This window comes from Pleurodeles waltl, chromosome 10 (assembly GCF_031143425.1).
Source record: "Pleurodeles waltl isolate 20211129_DDA chromosome 10, aPleWal1.hap1.20221129, whole genome shotgun sequence".
Taxonomy (NCBI): Eukaryota; Metazoa; Chordata; class Amphibia; order Caudata; family Salamandridae; genus Pleurodeles; species Pleurodeles waltl.
Genome location: NC_090449.1, coordinates 765,474,950 through 765,502,757, shown reverse-complemented (window position 1 = coordinate 765,502,757; position 27,808 = coordinate 765,474,950). Strand labels below are relative to the sequence as shown.

At 46.6% G+C, this 27,808-nt stretch overlaps 1 protein-coding gene across 1 annotated transcript in view; it reads left to right on the top strand.

Moving 5' to 3' along the window:
* MYO3A (myosin IIIA) overlaps window positions 1–27,808 on the top strand; it is a 1,274,985-nt gene that overhangs the window by 569,867 nt on the left and 677,310 nt on the right. The window contains exon 16 of the mRNA XM_069211361.1: window positions 26,400–26,526. Within this exon, the coding sequence (XP_069067462.1) occupies window positions 26,400–26,526 (127 nt within the window). The remainder of the gene's footprint in view (window positions 1–26,399; window positions 26,527–27,808) is intronic.

The window sequence follows — 27,808 nt, the reverse complement described above, 5'->3', positions numbered from 1 at the left end:
AGTGCCCAGTGAGCTTCATCCTGGGGAGGATGGGGTGAGTGGATGGCTTCTCCACTGGTTCTGAAGGGGGAATTGTGCCCTGTGATACAGCTCTTGGGGAGTGCAAAGTCACAGTCTCTCACCTGGATATCAGACCCACAGAATTTGCCGGGGCCAGGCCGCACAACAGCCCATGGACGCAGGACTACACACTGTCCGCCGGCGGTGACAACTGCTCAGTAGTGGCAGTGGTGGTGATGCTGGTAGAGCTGGCAGTGGTGGGGGGAGGCTCCAGCCCATTGCCTGCAGCCTCAGATGGCTGCCCACTGGGGCTGCTGCTGCTGGCAGTGGTGCTGGCGGGAGAGCTGGTGGCGGTTCTGGTGGCGGTGCTGGCAGTGGTGGGGGGAGGCTCCAGCCCATCCCCTGCAGCCCCGACGGCTGCACCACCATGGTTGGTGGTAGGGGATCCGACGGAGTCCCTGCACCAGGCCCCTTGTCTCCACTGCCTGCTGTTGCAAGCCCCTTGCCCCTCCTTCCTGCAGCTGGGGCTGCCTCCTTGCCATTCCGTCCTGCAGCTGGGGCTGCCTCCTCGCCCCTCTGTTCTGCAGCTGGGGCTGTCTCCTTACCCTTCCGTCCCGCAGCAGTGGCTGCCTCCTTGCCCTTCCTTTCTGCAGCTGGGCTGACTCCTTGCCCTTCCTTGACGCACTTGGGGCTGGCACCCTGTCTGTCTGTCTGTCTGTCTGGCCGGCCGGTGGTCGGGATCCTTTCCCACCTGGAGTAGTTGGGGACACTACTGTGCCCCTGGACTGGGTGGCTGTGGTGCTTTCCTGGGTTTTGACCGCCCTGGCCTGATGTGAGGGACGGGGGGAGGGGTAGGGAAGAGGTCAATGGTGGAGAGGAAAAGCTTCTTAGGGATATTGGGGTGGGAAGAGGGCGATGGTTTGGGAGTGGAGGAAGAGGGAGTGGTGGTAGGAGGTGTCTGTCTGCTGTGTTTGGGTGCAGGTGCATGGGCTGGATGCTGTTGTGAGGTGGATGGCTGTTGGTTGTCTAAGTGCTTGGGTTTGTGTACTTTGGGAGGAGGGGGCACAGACACAGTGGGAGAAGACACAGGGGACATGTGCATGGATGTGGGGGTGGTGACTGCCAGTGAGAGTCGTGTACTGTTAGGTGTGCTGGTGATGGTGGTAGTGGATGAGGATGTACTGCATGCAGGTGTGAGTGGAGACACAAGTGGGAGGAAGGTGGATGTCGAGGAGGAGGGGGCCACAGTGGAGGCAGTGGATGTTGGTATGTCTGCTTCTGGATGGTGTTTGTGTGAGTGCCTGTGGGATGAAGTGTGGTGCTGGTGTTTGCCATGTCCACTCTTGTGTGTTGTCCTGGGTGCATGCTTGTCTGACTGTGTGCTTGGGATAGGTTGGGGTTGAGGGGAATGGGATTAGGAAGAGGAAGTTGGAGGGAGGAGGATGGAAACAGGGACAGTGGTTGCCATCAGAGAGGAGGCCAGAGCCTGGCTTGATCTGTGTTGGGCCGCCAAGACAGTGTGAATGCCCTGCAGGAATGCATTTGTCTGTTGCATTTGGCCTGCCAGCCACGGGATGGCATTCACAATGGTTGACTGCCCAACAGAGATGGCTCACAGGAGGTAAGTAGCCTCCTCACTCAGGGCAGCAGGGCTAACTGAAGCAGGGCCTGAGGTACCTGGGGCAAAGGACATGCCCACCCTCCTGGGTAAGTGGGCATGGGAAACTCGCTAAGGGGCTGTTGGGAGGGCGGTGCTGGTACAGGGGTGGCGGCTGTACCTGTAGCTGGGGTGGTCACAAAAGTGTCCGCCACCACCAGGGAGCTCCCATTGGAGGAAGTATCTGTGTCCAAACTGTCCCTCATGTCTCGGCCGTGGTTCTCCCCTCGCCCTCCATCCCACTGGTGCCCTCACAGTCGGTGGATTCGGTCTCCTGGGTCCTGTGGGATGCAGCTCCCTCCTTCGCCAGTGCCTCTGCTCCTCCACCAGATGATGCTAATGCACATAAGGACAGGGTGTCAAAACAAAAAGGGGGGAGGAAGAGACAAAGGATACACTTGGTCAATGGTACCAACACCACCACCATTGGCATACACGACACACTCCCACACAGGGAACAGCCCTACGCACTAGGCAATGCACTACCAGTCACAATGCTAGTCACCAGCCCATGGATAGGGACACGTAACGCCAATTGCAGCATACCTGAGACCCACAGAACCCTGCCCAGTAGTGGATGCCTACTAGCTTAGTTGGAGTACTTTCACATCAGAACCCTGCCCAACATGAGACCTACCATGCAATGCCAGGCCTGGGCTACATACTACCCCACCAGGCGCAAGTTGTATATTAGGGCACTGTACTCACCCCCTTGTGGCTGCTCTGATGCCCCCAAGCGCCCATCTAGCTCCGGATAGGCTACCGCCAGTATACGGGCCATCAGGGGGGTCAGGGTTTGACGGGTACCCCTTCCTTATTGGGAGGCCATCCCCAGCTGGGCCTCCGTTATCTTCTGTGCCCAGCGTCTCAGGTCCTCCCACCGTTTCCGACACTGGGTGCTCCTCCTGCCATAGACCCCCGGGGTCCGCATGTCCTTGGTGATGGGCCGCGATATACCCTTCTTTTGATGGGTGCTGGCCTGCAGGGAAATAGACACAGGTAAAGGTATTAGTTCGACCGTCCTGCCTGTTACACTCATAGCCCACCATGCCCCTTCCCATCCCCATTAGCACAGACAATGCCAACCATACATGCTGCACGCTGCCCAGGGCCTATCCACCACCCACCCCCTACATGAGGCCTTCACATACAGCACTCCATGCATTCACGCTCTATGCATCGTACTCACGGTATACTCACCTGTTGGTCTGGAAGCCCATACAGCAGTCAGTACTGGGGTAGGACCCCATCCACCAGTTGCTCCAACTCTACCGAGGTGAAGGCAGGGGACCTTTCCCCAGTCACACGAGCCAGGTCCTCTGCTGTTGAAGGTCAGGTAGCAAGTGAGGAATTAGATAGAAAATGGCGGTGACGTCTGCGGCGGTGCATACCGTCACCGTCGGCGTACATCACAAATTGGCCACTCTACCCCATAGGGCCCAATGTTAACCAATGAGGAGTTGCACAGCGATCTCGACCGCCTCCCGCAACGGCGCATAATGTCAGCGAATTACCTCATTTCCACCTGTCCCTCCATACAGGACAGGTGAACGCCATTTCAGGGGGGTGCAGGCCATGGATCCTAACTGCGTCACAGTACACAAATGCACCATTTGGACATCTCCAACAAAATACTGTGACAATCACAACATGCATTGAACTGTAGTGGTTGGAATGTTGAGAAAATGACCAGCTGCTCACTATTTTACCCCATAGTTTGCAACCGCTGCAGATGAATAGGAGATGGAGACATCGCCCCTGTGTACAGACCCCTGGTGGACTTGGCAACAATGGAGGACAGGCACATTATCCTCACCTATAGACTTGACAGGGCCACAATCACGGAGCTCTGTGCCAAATTGGAGCCTGACCTATGCTCTTCTATCTGTCACCCCACCGTGACCCCCCTCTTGTGCAAGTGCTATCAGTGCTCCATTTCCTGGCAACTGGCTTCTTCCAAGTGACAGCGGGCTTGGCAGCAGGAATGTCTCAACCAATGTTTTTAATAGTGCTGATGTGAGTGTTGTCTGCCCTGATTTAACACCTGTGCAGCTACATAATTTTCCCCCAGGTGGAGGATTTGGCCACAGTGAAAGCTGATTTCTATGCAATGGGACATGTCACTAACATTATTGGGGCTATTGATGGAAAACATATTGCATTTGTCCCCCTCCCCGGCAAAATGAACAGGTGTTCAGAAATCAAAAGAGCTTTCACTCTATGAATGTGCAGATGGTGTGCCTGGCGGACCAGTACTTCCCACGTCAATGCAAAGTATCCTGGGTCTGTGCATGATGCCTATATCCTGTGTAATAGCAGCATTCCAATTGTAATGGCTCAACTCCAGAAGCACAGGGTGTGGCTAATAGGTGAGCCGTGGTTCCCACCCAGTATATGTTGGTGTATGGGTATGGTGTGGGCCCTAAGGGTTAGTGTGTGGCTAACAGTTATCCTGAGATATTTGCAGGTGACTCTGGTTACCCCAACCTCTCATGGCTACTGACCCCTGTGAGGAATCGCAGGACAAGGTCAGAGGAACGTTACAATGAGGCACATGGGCAAACAAGAAGAATTATAGAGAGGACCTTTGGCCTCCTGAAGGCCAGGTTACATTGTCTCCATCTCACAAGTGGATCCCTGTGCTACTCACCCATGAAGGTCTGCCAGATCATTGTGGCATGCTGTATGTTGCACAACCTTGCCTTGCATCGCCAGGTGCCTTTTCTGCAGGAGGAGGAGGCTGGAGATGGCCGTGTGTCAGCAGTGGACCATGTGGACAGTGTAGATGAGGACGAGGACAACAGAAGTACAATTATTCGTCAATACTTCAATGACACACAGGTAAGACACTGTAACTTCACATTTAATTGAACGTTTTGTGTTTGACATTGTCACTGGCAGGCTGTGATTTCCCACTTCTATGCCCACTCACCGTACCCTTTGGCAACTCTTTTTGCAGATGTTGGTGGCCCACTATCGCTCCTGGTGTGTTCACTGCAGCCAACTACAGGTCTTTCCTACGTATACATTACTGTACAGTTGTATTGCAATGTTTGAACTTGGTTAAACAAATACATACTTAAATCATTTGACATACTCTGTATTTTTTCAAAGGGTGTTTATTTAAGCGTTAAGAAGTAGAGGGGGAAGAGCAATGGGCAGGGGTGATGATGTAGGAAAGTCCAGGATAGAGACCAGTCTATTTGTATCACAGGTGCTTTGTCCAAGGGGGCATAGGAAGGGGAGAAATGGCAGTTCAAGGTGGACAGGGTGACTGAGTGGGACACAAGGGTGACAATCAGGAGCGTCTAATTTCCTGGCGGGGGTCTTGGCAATAGTCTCTGGCTTCTGCCCGGATCGCAGGGAACATTTGCGGGGTGGTTCTCCTTCTGCGGGGGAGGGGTGCTGGTGGCCTTTTGTTCCTGTGGTGGGGCCTCCTGTCCACTAGCGGCAGCGGAGGTGGAGGGCTGTTCAGAGGTTTGGCTAGTGCCAGGGGCCTAGTTGTGTGCCACTGCGTCCCTCATAGAGTTGGCCATGTCTGCCAGCACCCTTGCAATGGAGACCAGGGTGGTGTTGATGTCCTTCAAGTCCTCCCTGAGCCCCAGGTACTATCCCTCCTGTAGCCGCATGTTCTCCTGCAACTTGTCCAGTATCTGGTCCAGCATATCTTGGGAATGTTGGTATGTTCCCAGGATAGCGGTGAGTGCCTCCTGGAGAGTCTGTTCCTTGGGCCTGTCCTCCCCCTGTCACACAGCAGTCCTCCCAGCTTCCCTGTTGTCCTTTGCCTCTGTCCCCTGAACCGTGTGCACACTGCCACTGACCCCAGGTCCCTGATCGTCCTGTGTTTATGGGGTGGCCTGGGGTCCCTGTAGTGGTGGTGGACACACTGCTGATTGACGTGTCCTGGGGACAGAGGTATGGGCCCGCTTGGTGGGTGCTGTCGTGGTGTTTCCTGAGGGGGGGGGAAGGCTCTATGGTGGTGTGACAGTACCTGGGTAACCGACTGTCCGGAGATCCCTGATGGGCCACGTTGGTCATCCACATCCAGGCGACCAGAGCTGCTGTCATCACTGTGGGCCTCTTCTGTGGGGGGACTGGATGTTGCTGGCACCTCTTCTCCGGTGACATTGGCTGGGATGTAATTGCAGTGTTATTGTTTCTGCGTGTGACATATTGTGCATGGGTGGGTTGCCCTCTATGGTTGTTATTGCCCTGGCAGATTTGCCTTTTGTGAGTTGTTATTTGGTGGGCTACGTGATTCTCTCCAGTGTGCATGAAGTGGTGATAGGTGTCCATGCAGGTCTGTGAGGGGTGTCCCTGTATTGGTGTTGCATTCAGGGCTTGGTAGTGGGATGAGTGGGTTGTGATGGTGGGGTAGGTGGGAGGTGGTGGAGTAATGGGAGTGAGGGTGGGGGTATGTGATGGCATACAGGTGAGGGGGTGTTAGTAATAGAGAGTTGACTTACCAGAGTCCAGTCCTCCTCCTACTCCTGCCAGGCCCTCAGGATGCATGATTGCCAAGACTTGCTCCTCCCATGTTGTAAGTTGTGGGGGAGGAGGTGGGGGTCCACCGCCAGTCCTCTGTACTGCGAGCTGGAGCCTAGCTGCAATAGAACGTACCTTCCCCCGTAGGTCATTCCACCGCTTCCTGATGTCATCCCTTGTTCTGGGCTGCTGTCCCACGGCATTGACCTTGTCCATAATTCTCTGCCATAACTCCATCTTTCTAACAATGGATATCTGCTTCACCCGTGATGTAAATAGCCGTGGCTCTACCCGGATGATTTCCTCCACCATTACCCTTAGCTCCTCCTCTGAGAACCTGGGGTGGTATTGTGATACCATGGGTGTAGTGTGAGTGGTGTGTGTGAGGATGTGTGGGGTGATGTGTTGGGGTATGAGATGTAAGGTGCGTCAGTGGTGTATAGGTGATGGTGGTATGTGGCTCTGGTTGAGTGGGTGCTCTTGCTGTATCTCTCTCTGTTGGCAATTGTTTATAGTCGTAAAGGGTTGTGGGTAATGTGGGTGTGTGTTTTGTAGTGGTGTGGGTGTGGTGTGTATGGGTGTAAGGTGTGTGTAGTTTGAATTGACCAATGTGGTGGTGTCCTGTATGTGTGCATTTTGAGCGTGGCGGTATGTACCGCCAATGGTTTACCGCCATTGAATGACCGCCACAGTGATTCGTGGGTCATAATGTGATGGGCGTTGGGTCATAATATGGTTGGCGGTTATCGCTGCGGCGTTATGTTGGCAGCAGTCGGCATGGCGGTAAGTGGGATTTACTGCCAATGTCATAATTAGGGCCATAGTCTCCTAAATTTGTGTAGACAACACTTTTGAAGACGACTGAAGACTAAACTACTTATGGTCAGTTGAGTTAAGCTACATTGAAACACGATGCTTGCGAGAGGAATTCACCCTGGTTAAAAAGTGTTGGCTCAGGCATTGACACAAGTCTGTTTTTCAGGCATTTGAGAATGTCCTTTAACTGCCAGAAATTGAGGTGCCGAATTTTTTGTCTTGCATCAGTTTTCTCAATTGCCATAGCAGCTTCTATACCTTTCTCTACTCTTGTTGCATAAGTCTTGATTTCTAGTCCTGCTGTGAGAACACATGAAACTTCTAAAACCTTGAAATTCACCCCTTGTTGTTGCCAACATTGTAACAACTGAACCAACAACTTAGAGACCATTATTTCCAAAATGCTAAACACACAACCTTTCTCTGTCTATGCTGTGTTTCTGTTCAATCAGTGAACACCGTTTTCCAACCCTTTGACACAAACTTCATGATGCCAAAATGAACCTTGTCACTTTGTTTTCATCCTTATACATGGCTCTTTTGTCCCACCCACCACCAATATTCCTCCTCTTGCCCAAACTCTTCCATTAAGTCTTTACTGAGAAAATTTTTGAGTGGTACACATCGGGTTATGGAAATATAAGGATTCATGTTTTAGCAGCTTGTAAACTGCAGGAACATTATTAGGGATTCCCTTATATAGTGCTGAACCCTCTAAACCGTGTTGCAATTAGGGATCATGAAGAAATTCCTGACACTCCAAGCCAAAAAGTATAAAAGAAAATTGCACCAGTTTCCTTTCCTGAACTCATGTACAAGCAACATTCCATAGAATGTCAGCATGTGATAACCTTACTCTGACTGTTTGGTGGAGAACAGATGGGGGAGACTCTTAAGCTGCTGGTGCAATTATCACAATCTTGGAGATTGCCTAATCCTCCCGAGAACCACTTCAGTGCTACGGCAGTTCCAATGTGACAAGAGCTCTACTTGATACACCATGATCCATAGTCAGCTTGCACGCAAAGTGCCTCCTGCATTCCTAACTCTGTAAATAAGTCATTTATAGGTGCTCTATCTGAACACAGTTTGAAGACTTCCACTAAAGGTTTGAAAAGAGCACTTGGTCTGCTCATTTTAAAACCAACAATCAGTACCACACAGTTTTGTTTTGCCCTCTCCTCATCTTGGCTCTTTGGGATTGTGCTTGTATTAATTTATGAGATCCACAGAAACACTGAGGAACACTTTTGTATCACTGGGCGTTTGTCTGCTTTCAGCTCCGAGGTAAAGTTAAGTATTATTGAGAGAATCACACCAGTAATCACTCAATTTTTAGAATTAGTTTGCGGAATGGAAATCATGTTGTTTGCAAAGTAGACACAGTCAGTACCCGTAACAAATTCTTCAGTCTTCAAGGTATTGAACCATTGTGAGGTGTTCTGCTATTAGATTTCAGAGGAGCAGAGATTAAATGAGCTTCTTTAGAATAAGATCATCAATTTGCAACAGAATTGCCACTGCTGGAACTAGACTGTACATTTGGCATTCTCAAAACTATTGGGAACAGAGTTTGAAGAAAGGGGTGATTTAGAACATTGTGACAACGCATATCCCATAGTAGATGGAAGATCAACAATTTTATCCTCAAGCCACCAACAACTATCCAGATGATTGCCAGAAAACATTCCTCATTGGCACACAAGATATTTTTCACTGGCTCTTAAGACAATTACAAGAGGCTTCTCCTACTCCACCAGAATTCACCAGCATACAAAACTGCACCTTTGGAAACTTTCTAAACCTTCAAAGGTGACATAAACTTGGAGTCTCCTTTTTTAACTTTACTTGGTTTTTAATTTAAACCCAATCACCTATGTCCAAATCAAATGTTTTGGGGAAATTATTTTTGCAAAGTTGGATTTGATAATATATTGTTTATATAGAACTCCATGAACAAACATATCCAAATGACTATGACCAGTGGAATTACTCTTTAGATGTTTAATACAATCTGGACATAAATTTGAACTAGGATCACTTACACAACATTTTGAAGGGAGATACACCTGTGATGGTGAGTTAAATAAGTTTACACTTTACATCTTAAACACTCCTAAAAAGGTGCACTAGGGGATGAAGCAGATTGTACTCCTTCCTTCAAAATGTGTTCATCTTGTCTACTAGAAACAAAAAAACAAAAATCCAACCTCCACCAATAGTTCCACTAAGTGGAATCTCTGTCTGATAGTAGTAACAAGTTAAGATGAAGTTACCAAAATATAGACATTAAAAAAAATGCAAAAAGTATATCATTTTATTTACATATATGGATCAATAAATCTAATACTGGATACATATATAGACCTAAATCGGTCTGTGAAACCTGGGGACCAACCAAAAATAAAAACAATATCATTCACACAACCTCAATCACACCCATTAAGAGCAGCAAAAAGATACAATATGGCCATTCTCTAAACCAAACAACTTAGTAGGAAATCCAAATAGTGGTGAACAGAGAAATCAGAAAACATCCATTCAAAAAAGAGATTTTCTTATACAATCTTAGCTTGATCATCATAGTAGTTCTTCAGTCATAAAGTCAAATATCTCTGGACCATATATTGAAAGTTCATACGGAGAGAAATTATGTCCAATCCACAGTCCTGCCATAAATCTAGTGCTGATGCTAGTTTCGGTGACACGTGACCAAAAGATCAACCATCTTCCAGAGGGCACTTGCAAATGTGTAAAGTTTAAAAAAAAAAAAAAAAATCCCCAGGAGAGGCTGTAGTCCTCATTTACACAGTACCCCATGGCATTGTAGCTGAAATAAATGACTATAGAAACATTTTGAGGGAAGAAATTCAACCACAATACTTGAGACAGTCGATGGTTCCACTAATCCTTGCATTCCCCTGTTATAAAGATGTCACTTCTTTCTGCCTGATTTTGTAAATAGAAAGATCTTCCTATTTCCAGTGAACCTCACCCTTCCAAATCGAGGGAAGGGAAATAAACACTGTCTGTTTCAGAGGATGCGGAACAGGTGCAACTCCAGATAACAAGATTGTGACACAGCATCTTGTCTACTAGACCTTTGGAGATCGGAGAGATTCAAAGCTACGTGCAAGTATTTGGATGCGAATATGAATATCAATAAAATTCTTCATTTGGGCTCATGTGAATTGTTTACTGTTATCAGTGACCAGTTCCCTAGGGGCACCATCAACATCAAAGACCTGCTTCAAAAAATTGATTACCAAACAGGACGAAGCAAGATAAAAGTACATCCATTTTGAAAAATAGTGAAACAGAACTATCATGAGTTTTTTGTCTGTAGGCAACAAATCAAATGACCCTGTGAAATCTAGGGCCATTTTCAACCAAGGACCTTTTGATAAATGTATCAAATGCAAAGGGGTCTGACAAGATTTACAAAGCTCATCTGATAAAAGGCAAGTCCCACATGAAGCCATCAATCTGTTCACATGAGCATCCAAAGATGGCCACTGATAACATTGTTGGATATTTTTACATGTGGTAGTGATTCCTAGTTGTCCCCCGTGATGAAACATGATTAATAGCTCTCTCAAAGACATGAGCAGAGTAAGTAATCACTTGCACACTGTGCAAAAAAGTTTAGTCCAGTCTTCAAATTTCTTTCCTTTAACAAACCATCTATTACAAATGTCATCACCAACTATAATAAAACAATGTCTTCTAAAGTCTGCAACCCCTTTTGTGAGGATATCACACCCATACTTCCACAACATCATTAATCATACCTACTAGACACACAACATAATTGTGTAAGACATCTTGATTATTCAAATCAGATCAATAGGCCTTCTAGACAAACAGCTCTCACATTTTGTCTAGGCCTGGGAGAAATTTTCAGTATGCCGTAGTAATTACTGATTTCAGTAATTAAGCATTACTCTTGTCATCTGAAAATAACAAAATTGAGATTATGCCAATTTGAGTTATTCAAAGTAATTTGGGGCAAAGCTCTTAATGCAGAAGCACAGGAAGAACAAACTGTTAGAGAGTGAGCGGCTGCTGGCTATTGCTGTTTGTGTCATGTAGCATTTAATTATATTTTCTTAGTGCAAAATACATCCTTCTGGCACTTTTTTGAGAGCAAGTAGTGTTACAGGCTGGATTACACTTCTCAAACAACTACCTATAATTACGAGTAATGTTATGGCTGTTACAAGTAACTGCACTAAAGAGTGGCAACAGTAATGACCACCCCTACTTTTGTCCTACAGGAATATATTTAATGGAAAACTATACTATTGAAGCCTAACCAATAACCTAACTAATGTGGCTGAAGCCCTGCCATTGAACATGTAAATCAATGGGTTGTAACAAGTAAATATGTCCTCATTCCAAACAAATATTTCTCCTTTTTTTATACTATTCCATAGTGGCTGTACAGCAAATGCATAACACTAACCTGAGTAGTACTCACTAAGACCCACAAAGAACTATAACGTGTCTTTATCCACTGGTGGGCTTGCATCTTGAATGAATTGTATCAGGGAAAACTTTAAGTTAATACACTGGGATGTGAAGCCGTGACCCAAATAATCTCTTGACTTAACAATTTACACTTTTCTTGTCTCAAGGTAATACCAGTGTCTCTAAATAAAACCCTCTCCAAAATCAATTTATGCTCCCTTATCAATTCAGCAAACTCCAGCACATCATCTTGGAAAGCTTGTACCTCTTAGATATTCACTAATATGGTGTCCATGAGTTTTTGAAAACCAGTTTCTGCAGAGGATAATCCAAAAGATAAGGACAATAATTTACATGCACCAAAGGGAGTAATGAAGATGGTAACGTCTTGAGATTCTGCAACAAGGAGAATTTGTTAGAAGGCTGACCTGTGATCAGTAATCGCAAAGTCCCAAATTGGCCAATAACTAGTGCACCTTAAGTAATGGTTGACAGTTAATTATGATATTCTTATTCAAAGTTCGAAGAGCATCACAAAGATGTATTATTTTACTTACTGTTACAACTGAACTGACCTATTCAGCTGAGTTGGTCTCCTGAATGATGACATCACTACAAAGAATATCAAAAAATTTATTAAGTTCATCTCTCACACTTAAAGGTACTGGATGTCTCTTGTGCACAAAATGGTACCACATTGCTCTTCTTTTTAATAAAATGTTGAAGTTTACTAATGGTTCTGATAATTTCAGAGTTTTATCAACATTAAAATCAACAACATTTTCAACAAATGAGAAGCATACATAAGCCTCAACAACTGGAGTTTCTGAACCAGGTACCAGCATCAACCTGAGTCTGTCAAGATCTTGTCACTCAATAATATTTCTCCTTTTGCTGGCTAAATAGATTTTAATTGCAGTTTTCCTTTCTAGACATGTTATAGAATCAATACAATTGCATAATAAATAATTATCATGGCCGCTATATGCCTTAGAATGAATATCTGGTTTATTAAGTGAAACTTTTGTAGCCCAACTGTAAAATAATTGAGCATCTAAAATAATGGTAATGGGTGCTCCAGATTCAGCATTCGTGTCCAACTTCACATTTCCTATAGTAACATCATACAAGGGACCATTTGCTTTAACTGTATTAACAAAGTCATTATCAATGGTCAGAACAACTTTAGATAAGTAAAATAAACATTCAGTGGGATGGAGGTCTACACTGCTAACTTTAACAGGCATCCTGGTACTCTTACAAACACTTGTGACAAGCTTTGTTACATTTATTACAGCATTTACCCACTGCTGGACACCCAGGACTATTGCTCAGATGTGATTTAGAATGACATCAATAATGTGTTGAGTGGGGGGCGTGGCCAAGATGGCAGCCGAGACGGACACTTGAAAGCGAGCTCCACTTTGGGCCTCTGTAATCATCCTGTCAGACACTGCCATAGCACCAGCCACACGGTATGGATGGTGGCGGAGGCGGCGTGGAGGAGACTGGACCAGATTGATGCTGAGAAACAGTGCTTGGAGCAGCAGCCGGGAGCGTGGTGGGACGTTCTTGTTGAGGCAAGTGGGTCCTTCCTCTGAGCTGGGGCCCTGAGGCAGGTAGCTGCGAGCGTGGCCTACCGGAGCGGTGTGCCGTGTTGGGGATTGGCCGGGACACATCGTCGCACTGGGCTGAAGATGTATTGGTGCCGCAGTGGTGCTGCGAAGACCTGGAGAGGACGCACGGGTGTTGTCCTGCCTGTCGGGTGCTGCCTAGTGTACGCGGCTGGGGGAAGGAGCTGTGGAGAGTGGGAGGTGCGCCCTGCGGGCCTCGTGGTCGCTACACACTCTTAGGGGGTGCTATAGATGAAAGGCCTACCCCCCACTCTTCCCCTACGCCTTGACTTATCGCATCGGGTGTGACCGGTTACGGGGACCCATCCCCTGACGCATCGAACCCAGGTGGATGAAAAGCAGCAGTGGCCGCAGATAACTGAGGCTGTGCCTGGAGGCTGTACGTTAAGGAGGCTGAACAGAGGTGGCAGTGAAAACATACAGGGAGGTACTGCAACTGGGGAATCAGGAGATTTTGTCCCAGGTGTGGTGTGACCCCTCTACCTACCTGCAAAGGGAATTTGAGTACTAACGTGGAGAGTTGAGGCGAACTGAACAATAATAACATTATACTGAATAACTTTACGCCTGACTCACAGCTGATCAGAAGAGTGCTTCTCCCCGGGACCAGTGGTGGGCCTACTTTCCTGGGGTCTCTGTGTGGAGCTGATGCTAATCATGTCACTTGCAAGAGGATATTGGACCATGCAGTGTCGGCAGGGCTTATGGCCTCTCTGATATAGCGGTAGAGGGGAGTGCACGTTGGATGAAGACAGCCCACTATGCTGGGGCGGCACACTGCGCGGCTAGAATGATGAAGAAGACTAAGACCCCCAAGCCCCAGGAGCGATCTGGGCATGCAGTCCTTCCTGAAGCACCACTAGAGCCTTCGAGTCTGCGCTATCTGGAAAGCACCCTACAGACACATTCAGGACAATTTGAGAAGATTTTACAGGCCATTATGGATACCAAGCTGTCTCTTGAAAACAGAATAGACACGGTCTCCCAGGACCTCAATCTGCTCAAAGTGGATCATCACATCTTGGCGGAGAGGGTGAAAGCAACGGAGACTACCCTGGGCATCATGGATCCTATTGTATCAGAAACCCAGAAGCAAGTACAGAGATAAGACTTGGAAGTGAAAGCCTTACAGAACGTGCAGAGGACTCTGAGGGGAGATCTCGCCGCAATAATGTGCGGTTCCTGGGGTTTCCAGAGAGAATGGAGGGGCCCAGCATGGAATTATTCCTGGAGCAGTGGCTCATCAAAGAGGTGCTGAACGGTATAGCACCAAAATTCTTTTCTGTGGAAAGGGCACACAGAATACCGGGCAGACAGCCGGCTCCAGGTTTACCTCCTCGCCCACTAATAGCACGTTTTCTTAACTACAGAGACCGAGACACGATACTGCAGCACTTTCAGAACAATGGACTGATAAGACACGAGGGGGCTTCCATAACGGCCTACCCAGACTTTACAGCAGAGGTGCAGTGCCAGCATTATTCCTATGTGAAAATAAAACAGTGCCTCCGTGAGCACAATTTCAAATATGCCCTAATGTTTCCTGCCAAGCTCTGGGTGATCGCAGAGGACCGCACTCATATCTTTGCTACGCCGGCCGATGCCTGGACCTGGATGCACGCTAAGAGTATTGCCCAGCCCTCAGAGGAAGATAGGGAACATGGAGAATGGCTGACCTCCCCGGCTTGCAGGAGATCCTGGAGGAGGTCGAAAGCGCAGCCTACGAAAAAACAAGCAGCTGCGGAAAGGGCAAGGGTGCTGAGGGACGCTACGCTCCATACTCAAAACTCTTTCGTGCCGCTCCAGTCCACTTTGCAGGCGCAAAGAGACTCAGACTCTGGTGGTTCTGACTCGACTATCATGGGTGTGACAAAGGGACCGGCGGTTATACCCAGGACTGCAAATGAGCTAAAACAATCGAACAGTCATTTCTTGGTCCTGTGGTGGTCCGGTGTGGGGCTCAGGCTGCTTTTGTAGCACCAGGGTGTGTGTTCTTGGCCGTGGGATCATGAAGTGTGTGGGTAGTAATGATACTCAGTAGGCCTAGTAGCTGGGATCTATGGTGCTGTAGTGTTCTTTAGCTCTCTGTGATGGTGGGCTTCTTGTTCCGCACAGTTAGAGGGTCCTTGTGATATTGTGGCTGTGGCTGGTGGGGGCGCTGTCATGATTATCCTTTATCCTGTAGTGGGGGCCCTAAAGCAGGCTCCCTATGACAGTTATCATGTTCCCCCAGGTGGTATCCACATGGACAAAGTTTTTTTTGTAATCGTCACATGTTTTTTCTTTTGTTATTGTTAGGGGTGACTAGAGATGTGCAAATGTGTCACATTTTTTTGGGTTTCCTGTTATTGTTGCGGGATGGGGGGTTATATTCACTATGTTTACCTGGGTCACAACACATGTTCGTACAATTATCAAGCAGACACTTTTTCCAAGGTTGCAGGCACGTGCTCCCTCTGGCGTTTGGGCACATGTCAAGACAAGCACGAATGTACTGTTTACTGCATTATAGGTTCACACAAATCGTACATTATGCAGGAATATAATATAACATGGAACGTGCGTGGGATGACTATGCCAGGTAGAAGGCATTGTATATACACTTATCTCAAACGACAGAGGGTGCATTTTGCCATACTACAGGAAACACACTTGCTGAGTAGTGATTTGTAGGCTCTGAGGAAGCGTTGGCGAGGACAGATATATGGTATGTCTTCTTCGGCGTATGCAAGGGGGGGTATTGGTGTGGATAGTGCCGGGAGTGCCATATGTGCAGTACATGCAAAGAGTAGATGTGGGGGGCAGATATATAGTGCTAGAGGGGCAGTTGGATGACAAACCATTAACCATAGTGGGGGTTTATGCCCCCAATAGCGCGGTAGGTAAATTCCTCCAGGCGCTGATCCCTGCTCTGTTGACTGACCCTGCTGTGCCTGCCATTTGGGGTGGGGACGTTAATTGTGTCCCGGACGTACTGGTAGATCATTCATTCTTGCCACTTAAGGGAGCAATGAGGAGACAAAATTCCAATTTGTTAACGACTTGGGCTAAGGACATCAGTGTGTATGACTTGTGGCGCATGGGTCACCTGACACACAGGGAGTATTCTTTTTATTCCTCAATACAAAATATACATACCAGAATAGATTTGTTGTGGGGAACTCCTACTGTATGCTCTTTGAGAAAGGACTCAGGGTACCTAGCAAGGACGTTTGACTGTAAAGTGGGGAAGAATGCGCTCCACGATACCCACCTGGTGTCTGCAAAATGAGGCATTGCTAGATAATCCATTTAGAGAGGAATTAAACACCTGTATTAAGCACTCTTGGGAATTAAATACTGGGTCCACTGAACTGAGGGCTACAGAATGGGATGCGCATAAAGTTGTGGTGAGGGTACATTGCCTCTCGGCCTCTTAGGGGGCTCGTCGGTTCCTGCATGTTGAAGTTGTCACTCTGGAGAAAGATATGTGTGCATTGGAAATAGCAATCGCGCAGCATAAGTCGACATTCGAACCCCTTCGTGCTAAGCGCGAGATGTACGAGGAGGCGGATCAACGCCTTCACCAACATGATTATAATTACCATCTAATGCTATTACAGGCAGAAAGTGATCGCTCGGGGGGCAGCAACATACCCCAATTGGGGCTATGCACCTGAGTCCTTCCTTTGGGAAGCACTGATCACAAAGTTATCAGCAATGAATATGGCGGCGCTTGACAAGCCCCTCAAATTAGAGGAAATTGGTGTAGCCATAGCACAAATAGCCCATAATAAAAACCCTGGCGTGGATGGCCTGCCGATAGAGTATTATGCCACCTATGCGCAGCACTTGTTGCTTCCTTTGCTGTCCATGTTCGAGGAGGCATGGGCCCGCGGGTTACTCCCAACATCTCAGAGAGACGCGCTGATTGTAGTACTCCCAAGACCTGGCCGCGATCCCATGGATGTGAAGTCATATAGAGGGGTGTCTCTTCTTAATCTTCACTGCAACATTTTAGGAAAAGTGTTAGCAAACAGATTTGCCCCTGTAATACACACTATGATTCATGAAGATCAAAATGGCTTCATGCCACAGCGGAACACATTCTTGAATATCCGTGGATTACTAAGCATTTTTGGCGACACTCCAACAGAGGCATATGAAAATGTGGCAGTGTCCCTAGACATAGAGAAGGCATTGGATACCCTGGGCTGGGACTTCTTGTTTGCCACATTGCATCGTATGGGATTTGGACGTGGTTTTGTGCAATGGGTGCAGACTCTGTATGCTGAGCCCACAATTAGCGTAAAAACGGGAGGAATAATATCGGAAAGCTTCTCCATTGGTATAAGGACTAGACAAGGGTGCCCACTATCACCTTTCTTGTTTGATATTGCAGTGGAGCAGCTGGCTGCTCGGCTGCGTGCTATGGCCGAGCAGTGGGGGGTATGCCGGATGGGGACATATATATTATGTTGCTATATGCAGACAATGCACTGATTTATTTGGAGAGAGGATGGACTACATTACCTGAAGTGATGTCTTTGTTGGACACATTTGGAGCAATCTCGGGGCTGTGGGTTAACTGGTCCAAATCCTGCTTGTTTCCTCTGGCCGAACTGCCTGCAGGGATTAAAGGGGCACTTCCTCCAAGTAGGCTGAGGTGGTGCTTGGATACTTTTAAACACTTGAGTGTATAAACATATCATTAAAATTGAAGACCTGAGGGATGGTAACCTGGGACGCACGCTTTGCTCTATGAAAGGCTCGCTCTGATTTTGGTGCTCGCTTCCTCTCTCTCCCCTGCGCAGGGTGGCAATAGCAAACATGTTGATCCTTCCGAGCCTCCTCTGTTACTTCGCAGCACTACCTATAGTTGTCCCCAGGAGTTTTTTGCGTGAGCTGAATAGACTGTTGTTGGGACTCATCTGGGGAAGTGATAGGCCCCGAGTCGCACTCACCACTCTGCAGCGACCATTGTGGGAGGGGGAGATGGGTGCGCCGAATTTTGAACAGTACTATGCGGTAGCACAGTTGCAGTGGCCGCTATACTGGATGAACAGGACTGAGCCGTCCGAGGCTGGGTGGGTGCATACTCAGCTGAAAGGTGACCCTATCTACATGTGGCTAACTGACCGTACAGTGAAGCACATTACTGACAATCATCTGCTGATGGCAGCATATGCCTGTTGGCGGCTATGCTTACAGGGTGGAAGGTCCAGCCCCCCAGACTCACCCCTCATTTCCCCAGGACAGATACCGGGAGGTGCACCACTACTCAAAACTCACTTCCTAACACCGTGGGTGGAGGCAGTGATAGAGACAGTGGGGGGGTTGTTTTGATGATGGTGTTTTGATGTCTTTTGACCCTAATAGGGACCTTGCCTCGGTGGGACCGGGACACTTTATGACGTACTATACCATAAGTCACATGATTAAAAAAAGAATGGGCGGGGGGACCAGGAACCTGAGACTTCTCTCACTCTACACTTATTGCTCTCAGATGGTTGCTCAAAAAAAGTAATTACTAACCTATACAGAGCCCTGACTAAAGTGGATGACGATAATCTTGAGGCAGCAAGACAGAAATGGAATTCAGTCCTCCCCACACCCTTAACCTCCGAGGTGTGGTCAGTGGCCCTTCAACAGGTGAAAGAGTATCACAAAACCCTAGGTTCCGCTACACCCAGTTTAACTTTGTACACCAGACGTATTTGTCCCCACTCCGTATTCAGCGCATGTACCCTGCATCTAATCCGGTATGCCCCCGATGTGGACTCCAAACAGCACACTTTTATCATATGGTGTGGGATTGAAGGCCCCTGCAGAAAGTCTGGCATGGCATACTGTCAGATATTACCAACATCACGGAGCACGTGTTCCTACCGGAACCAGAGTCTTGTCTTTTGGGGATAATAACCAGAGCTAAGCAAGATATACACATTCATACGTTTGCTGACTTGGCATTCATTATGTACAAATGGATGATTGCCATGAACTGGAAGGCACCTAGGGTTTCGGAGATATCTAGCTGGCATGCCATGATGCTGCGGTGGGCACGGACGGAGTCACGAGTGTTTCGGTCTTTACGGGACAAGGGACAGGTACGTAAAGCTTATGACACATGGGAGGCGCTAGTGACTAAGCTGAAAACTAAAAATTACGAGGACCCGCTGTGACTCGCTGCATTGTGGGAGTGGCGTCCAAAGGGTCTTAAGCTCTTGAGTTTTCCTGGGATAAGGAGGGGGCACTAGGAGGTTAGGTGGGCTTTGTTTTGTTGATGCCAGCACTCTGACACCAAAACTGATCTGCTTAATTGTTTGGACTTTCGCTTGTGAGACAGAAAGGAGCGCAGGACTGGTTATACCGGACTCAATGCTTGTAATATGTTATGGAGACCAAGATAATGGGTGGGAAGTGGAATGGGCATGGTGCACTCAAGGCACTTTGGGGTGACACATGATACTGTAATAAACCAGGTCTCTATCTCTTGCCTGTATTGCTTGCTGTTTAATGATAGACCTGAAATATGAATCAGGGAACAGATGTTCTGTTAACCTCTGGAATGTGGTACACATTAACCCAGTTTCTGTATTTGTGATTGACAATATGTGTTGAAATTAATAAAATTGATTTTTTTAAAAATATGTTGAGTGTATTTCTTTGTTCAGGTCTGACACCCTTGTCCTTTAACACACAAAGATTCAGCATCTTGGAAAGTGTTGGTGGACACCAAACCAGTGGAAGCGATTTCTTGAGCCATAAGTTTGTTGGAAAATATAGAAGACTCAGTACCTTTGGCCATGTCAATAACTTCAAATTGGTTTGGATTCCTACTATTCTGCAGATGCTCTGGTTATTTTATTTTTTTAAGAGCAACTATAAACAAATTGGTCTCTAAAGTAGGTATCAAGAAAGTTTGCCATAGTTACATGTAGAAGCAAGCAGTCGTAAATGTACTCCTTCATGATTTCTTCAAGATTCTGTTCATATTTGAAGAAACTAAAACGTTTTAGCAAAACACTAGGTTCATCTGAGAATTTCTTTTTGAGCATACTATTAGCCTCCATATATTTATTCCAGACTCTAAATTGACCATGTGGGCTTCCGCTTTAGGTAAGTTATTGAATATTTGTTTTCTTTATTGACCAAAATAACTGAAGAGCAGTACTTTTTTTCTCTTTGCATCAAGTTTGATGACATCGGTGGCAGCTAAATATTTTTCTTTCATGCAGAACCAATTTTTTCACCTGAGAGGTGGTTTCCAAGGATGATAAAGAAAATGTCCTGAAAGCGCGCCTGTTCACATGTGTACGCAGTGTTATTTCTACTTACCTATTGGCATTCATTTGGATTCCACCTTCTGCTCCTCTGTGGAATTCCAGCTAACTGTTATCTGACAGTTGGCTGGGACTTCAAGCTGAGTGGGTCGCATGGCTGTGAGTGCCTGTAATAAACTATAGGTAAATCTTACCTGCCTCCAACCTTCTCATTTTTTAGATTTGATGATGATTTATGTTATCTCAGGAGCTAACTGATGTACTTTTGGAAAGATCCAATGCAGCTGCTGTCCCGCGCTTCAGTTGGTCTCTGAATTACTAGTAGTGGTGCTTGTTCCTCATTGTGTACGTTTTAAACTGCTTTTCCCACTGCTCCGCAGTGTCGGATGTTACAGAATTTGGGTGAACAGGCCCTAGCACTCATCCTACAGATCTGGCATGAGGACTGTTTCCAACTGACGTCATCAACTCACGTTCCCAGTTGGCACAGCACGCAAGTACAAGCTGATCACTTACGCGTGCTCAGTGCTATTGCAGTACAGATTTTGCCAAGCTACATTCACAGACGCGCGTACAACTTTATCTTGCAACATGGCCACATTGCACAATATCCCAGGCGGGCATCCTGCATGAGTGAGTCCCGTGTTCTTGACAATTATACTGAGGGGCACATAGCTCATCATTGACTGGAGGCTCAATTCAATTGTTTTCTTTCACAGCAAATTTGGAAATAATTATTTTGTAATTGATTCCAGCTAGTTTATTGGTAGCTGCACAGGTAAGCATTATATTTCCCCTGATTTTCAGTCTCATTGCTTTCTGTGAGAATTTGCTCTGGATTTGGATCCATTGTAAGACATTTATGAGCTTTCTTCATATGCATTTCCTATGTTCATGGCCTCAAAACAAGAGATGGTATAAATTTCACGAGCACAAAATACAAGAACATGGTACAGGGGGACTGTATCTTGAATATGGCACCAGGGTGATGAAATTGTTTTGTGTTGTCCTATAGATTAGTTTTGATCAGGCAGAATGTATTTGAGATACTAGTGGCAATGTGAGTTATACACCTCACACTTTATTTCCGAACGTGTTCTTATTGCCTTTTTCATATGGATGTTGTACAGCTCCAAATATTATGCAGGCATAAGCCAAAAGAAAGACGTCGTAAAGGTGTCAAATGTACATTCAAATCATAGTAGGAGGCAAGGCATGAGTGTTAATGTACTTTATTTTACATGATGTTACTGTTACCGAGAAGTAGCAGTTGAACAGAGCTGGGAAAATAAAAAGAATTAAAACAAAACAAGGAAGAACATACAAAAATCATAACAACTGGGAGAGTGAGGGTCACTTGAGGGTAAAAGATGCAAGAAAAGTACACCACAGGTTAAGGCAGGAGCCAGAGGGATAATGAGAAGATGAGGCTATGTTAGCAGTGGGTGCCCATTAATGCAAAGACGGTTGCTGGCAGCTGACAAAGCTATGTGTCAAAAAGCTCGGAAGGGTGATAGAGTAACCAAGTCATGGGGGTGTGTGTGTGTGTGTGTGTATATGTGTAAAAGAGCAGGAGATGGTACAGCACATCAAACTACTGCAGAGGTTGGAACAGTAGCTTTACAGGATGCGCATGCATGGGGTCAATGGTGTGCTAGTGTCCCTCTAGAGAACTTCTGAGGGGGTCAAGTGTCATCCTTAAACTGAGTATGAAAGATCTCAATCAGCTCATCTCACCTCAGAGAGAAGGGACATATCCTCAGGCCTCGGCCTCCTCATGTCAAAGGAGAGTGTTCTCAGCCTTGGCCCAAGAAACAATGCATCGGTGCTAAGCAACCAGTGACTGGGATGACACGGCTTTCCAAAGGTGCGTAAGAGAACTCAGAATTATGATTAGTGCTAAGTCTAGAAAGCGGGTGTAGCTGTGAAATGTTTGGGGCATTTAAAGACCCAAAGCAACAATGTCACAACCACCCAAATTGATGTACTCCAATGCCTGTAAGTACATGATGGCCTCAGCCCATGTGGGGCATCTCCAGAGCCTGTGCTGCAAGTCGGATCCCGTTAGTCAACAACAGAGGCAGCAGGAGCTAGCTCCCGAGATACGGTCTTCAATATTTCCAAGGGGTCAGGTAAGCCCTGTGCAGAAGATAAGATTGTATGAGATTAAGCTTAGTGCTGTGTTTAGCCAGAAATAGCAGTGCATATTTTAATCCAAACTCATGCCATGTGTGCTTTACTCCAGCAAACGAGGTGCTTTGATGTGATAAGCAGTCAGATAATTTCCTTTGATCTTCGAGGAAGAGGTTCACTTTGATTCAAATCACAACTATTTTAGCCTTAAGGCTTCTGCACAACTTTTTAGTTGTGTCCAAGACAGAGTGCAGCTTGCCCTGGTTCTCTAAATGGGGAGGGGACTCCGAGTACCTCCCACATCCTACCCCCTGGCAAAGGAGTGAAACCCCATGGGTTAAAGTTATTTTGAAAGTTTGGTTCAGGTGCTCTGCCCATGTATGAGCCTCCATGAAGGGCAAGCAGCTCTCAGGCTGTATATGAAAGGAGAGTTCCTAGTGTGGACCCCACAGCATGAGCAGTCTAAAAATGTTCAACTAGGAGAGAGTGCTAATGGGCTGAGGAGAAGGCAAAGCCAGCTAGGTTAATGCAGGGTAGGATCACCCATCAGGTAGGCAAGGCAGGTAGGAGGAACCCACACTATCCTAGGGCCCAATCAAGATTAGCAATGGGCTAGGGGCCTGGATCCTCGGAATTTGCAGAGCTGGCCCAGGCAGTGCTCCCCAGATCTTTCATTAGCAAAGTTTTTCCTCACCTCCAAAATGTAATTGTCTTCTGGCGAAGGAACACAAGGGTCTAAAGCAGTGATTCTTGACTTCTCTTTTTGTATCCTCCCCTCCTCACTTCATCATCACTATGACCCTGGGACCTCCTCCCCCCCCCCCCAATCATTGTTGGAATCAGAGGCCCCTCTACTTAGTATTTGATTCACAAACAAATATAAAACAACCAACATTATAATTATAATAGGAAGGATTTTCTAAATTCAATAGAGGCCACTCATTGTCCATATTATATTCTTTTTGCATTTGCTCTGCTCTCACAAATCAGCCTGAGGATGCTAACTTAACATTTAGTCTCTAATTTGAAATTCCTTCACATTTACAGAATGTTTTAAAATGTTTAATTTTACACTTTCATCTTTAAATAAACCTTATTAATCTGTTAGTAATATTTAATATTTAATTTTCTAAGCAGTTGCAGACCCCCTGGGAAGGATTCACGGAGACGCAGGGGTCCTCAGACCACAAGTTAAGAACCGCTGGTCTAAAACTCTATCCTCAAGCCACACTAACAAGGGAACACTGTAGGGCTAACACTATGGCCCACCGAGTCCACACCCACTGTTGTTTCCAGTGATGGGAGGGCCAAAACAGTCTCTGGCAGGGGAACCCCCCACCCAGCATCCAGCTGTATAGGAGCCAGCCAGGAGGTCGTCAGACAACATTTATATAAACCTTATTATTCTGTTAATAAGATTTAATTTTTTGTGTACCACTGGGAAGGCTTCACAGAGCCCCAGGGGTCCTCAGATCACAAGTTAAGAATCACTGGTCTAAAACTCCAAACTCAAGTCACACCAGCAAGGGAACACTGTAGGGCCAACACTGTACCCACTGAGTCCACAGCCAATGTTGCTTCCAGTGATGGGAAGCCCAAACAGTCTCTGGCAGGGGGACCCGCCCCTCTACACCCCCCACCAAGAATCCAGCTGGGTGGGAGCTAGCCAGGAGACAGCATTGGTAGGAGGCATTGCTCTCCAGAAATATGAGTGCCACTTGTGCACTCCAGCCTGGCCCTTTGCAGGTGAGGAAGATCCCTCCTCAAGGAAGGCAGAAGGCTAGCAAGCAGGCATAGTCCGATCAGCCCTGCGACAGGGCAACAAGTCCTGGAGCCACAGCCCTTCCTCCACACCCCACCTCCCCTCCAGGTTGTGGTCAGCACGTCCCTGGCCACAGAACAGAGTTCTGCCAGAGGAGTTCAGCACAACATAGCCCGGGTGGAAATCCAAGGGGTGGTGGCAGAAAGCAAGAGACCAAGGACCAGTGGAGTTTAGGGCCAGGCCCCTCGCTCTCAACTAGGCCATACAGCTGCTACCCCCCCGGAAATGGTGCCACAACTTCAAAAACCACCTCAGTCTTTCCTCTTGTGGTTTTATAAACACTGAGGCCCTCATTACGAGGCTGGCGATCATTAGACAGCCAGCCTTGCGGCAGTGGTGTTTCCACAGCAGACCCAGCGGTAAAGACTGCCGCATTACAAGTGGTTGTGTTTGCCCAAAGTCAAATCGCCATAACAGTGCCTTGGCCGGTGGTGCGGTCGCACTGATGTGGCTGGCAGTGAACTCTTCAGAGCTGGATTACGAGGCAGCAAACCGCCAGGATTTTCGTGTCGGCCGCCCCACCATGAAAACCCTGGCGGCAATGCACCTGGACACAAGAATCCCCATTCCTGTTGCCGGCACACACCCCCCCACACACTTGCAAACACCCCCTCAACCGCACATATCCATATAAACATCCCCACCCGCTCTCACACTGACATACACACACCCACTCACACATACGCACCCCCCCTCCACAATCATTCACACCCTCACCCCCTCCACATTCATGGACACCCCCTCCACGCACTCATACATTCACATACTCCCCCCTCCGCATACACACACTTGCACACACACCCCTAATCTGCACACACACCCCTCATCCGCACATTTGCACACAGACACCCCCAATCACATGCATCCGAATACACACACCTACTCACACCCCGACAACCCCTCCCCTGCTCAGACATGCAGACACCCCCCAACTGCATGCATACATACATACAGACACGCTCATTTGCTTGCTCACAAACATGCACTCAGACACCCCTATTTGTACACATACACGCACTCAGATATCCCCACCCCTCTGCATACAAACACACACGCACTCGCACCTCCCCTCCGCATACATGCTGACACACACAGCACCCACATACACACATGCACACCCATTCAGGCACACATACATGCATACACCATACACATGCACCCAACACCCGCCCATTCGGACGATCAACTTATGTTTTCTGGCGAGGTGGTCGTCCGGGAGGGGATGGGTCCTGATATATTCCACCGCCAGCAACGCACCCCCAACAGGACTCCGCCACACCGTATTACGTATCATAATACGGCAGGCCGTGTCTTGTCGCCGAAGTGGTGCTTGTGGTGGAACCGCCTCTTCAGCTCCATTGGCCAACGAATGGAAGTCCTTTCAGGCCTCCTAATATAGTGGTCCGCAGCAGCTACAGCGGCTTCGGGGATCTTTGACAAAGACCGCCGAAGTCGTAATGAGGGCCTAAGTGTGCAGCAGAGAGCGTAGTACAGCAGGATGGTGTGGATAACAGAAGGATAATGGGCTGGTACATTGGAACTTCAAGCCTAAGCGTCCACCATCCCCCACTGCACTTTATTTCTATAATTACCTTCCCTACATGAGCCTAAATGATCCACGGAAATGTTAAATGTATTTATTATTGAGGCAAACAGATCTGCTTAATATTTAGAATTTGAGTTTATCATTTTGAGCTTTACAAAATTTATATCCAAAATAATTTGGAAAATTATGAAGATTTCTTATATGTGTGTGTGTGTGTATATATATATATATATATATATATATGGAGCTTTAAAGATAATATATCTATATTTTTGTAAAGTTTTATTTTTAGGTGCAATATTTTATTAATCTGGTGTGTATAAACATCAGAAAAAAACACTACTTTGGAAACTAAAGCTCATGAAGACCCCGAAAACGAACGAACCACTCACAATCTTTCCCTATATATATTCAAGTTATTAGGGCACATAAGGGTGAATTTACTGAGTCAAGTGTTAAACATTTTATCAACACAATGTGCAAGAAAAGTGTTAATTGGTACTCATCGTCATCCTGTGTATATTTAATGTACAAATGCAAAATTGAGAACTGACATAATTTTATATTTTTTCAGGAACTGGGGAGTGTTTACAGTATATTGGCAGCAATTTTAAACGTCGGTAACATTGAATTTTCCGCTTTGATTTCTGAGCATCAAATTGAAAAGAGTATAATTTCTAATTCGACTGTGCTTGAAAATTGTAAGTTCTGTTAACATGTTCTATTTCTACATTGTTTCTGTGTCTTCAAATGCTTAAATTATATGTCGACCTGGTTCGACTGTTTTATAGAATGCTTGAATTTTAAGCAGGTCTGCTAATATGGAGAAGACATAGAACAGTTAGAGTGTACACTGCTGTTTCAAGAAAGCCTTAACAGTTGGAAATAGGTACTAAATGCCAAGGATAAACTAACGATATTCACATTTACCCCTTTCACATTCAGCGATCACATGAGTATAGAGCAGCCCCTGACTTTTCTTTTATCTTGTTTTGTTGACCTAAAAATTCGCTTCTCTAAGTTAAATCATATAATTCCAGTTAAGAGCAAACAATTCTTACGGCAGTGCCATATCAGAGAAAAAGAATAGATAAAATATATGTTTAAGCGTAAAAGAGCTTCCCAAAGGTAGTGAGTGTGGTACATAGACTGCTCTTTAGGAGTAAAGCAAACATGGTCGCTCAAACCTTTGGTCCAAACCAAAGAGGTAACTGCACACTAAGCAATTTCAAGGACCGCGGCGTAGCTTTCAATGGTGTAGCAGGTGCAGTGGTACCAGGGACCTTAGCTCTGAGGGGTCAATTGAACCCAGATTTTTGCTGTATTTTATCATTCAAACAGTAGCCAAGGGGTCCATTTCCTTCTGTGCATGGTATGGTACAGTGTGCAGTGTCTATGGTATGGTTCAAGAATGTGAAAGACTTTTGTAAAGGACTTCAAATAAAAAATCACTTACAGGGAGCAAAATATTTCTCTGTGGTAACTTAACTCTATTCATATACTGAACTGAAGCAACATACTGTACAGGCAAGAGTCGTGTATATAGTCCTGCAATGTTGCAAAGTTAGAGACCTCACAACTTTTTTGCATGAGCTTTCTCAACCAAGAAGATTTAAACAGCATTCAACTTGGGGCTAAAATGTTGCTCTGCACTTCAGCGGGAGCTTTTCTACTGCTGCTCAGGTCTGGAAGTGGTGCAGCTTGAATTTCCTGTCTGCAGTAATGTATTCTGCTTTCTTTCACCATTCAGTTAGCGGGTAGGTAGACAACAATGCCAGGCGAGGACATGCGTTTCCCAACTGAAACTCAAATGCCAGCAGAGAAACATAAATTTTATACATGTGAAAATTAGGTGGCTCCTGAAGTGGGATTTCGCTCTTCTCTGTCTTGCTAAGGATGCAGTTTGACTTGCCTAACACTTCTGTTGTCATGGAGCAGGCTGGGCCTGCCCGGTGACTGTGTGATTGCCGTGCCCTCCTCCCC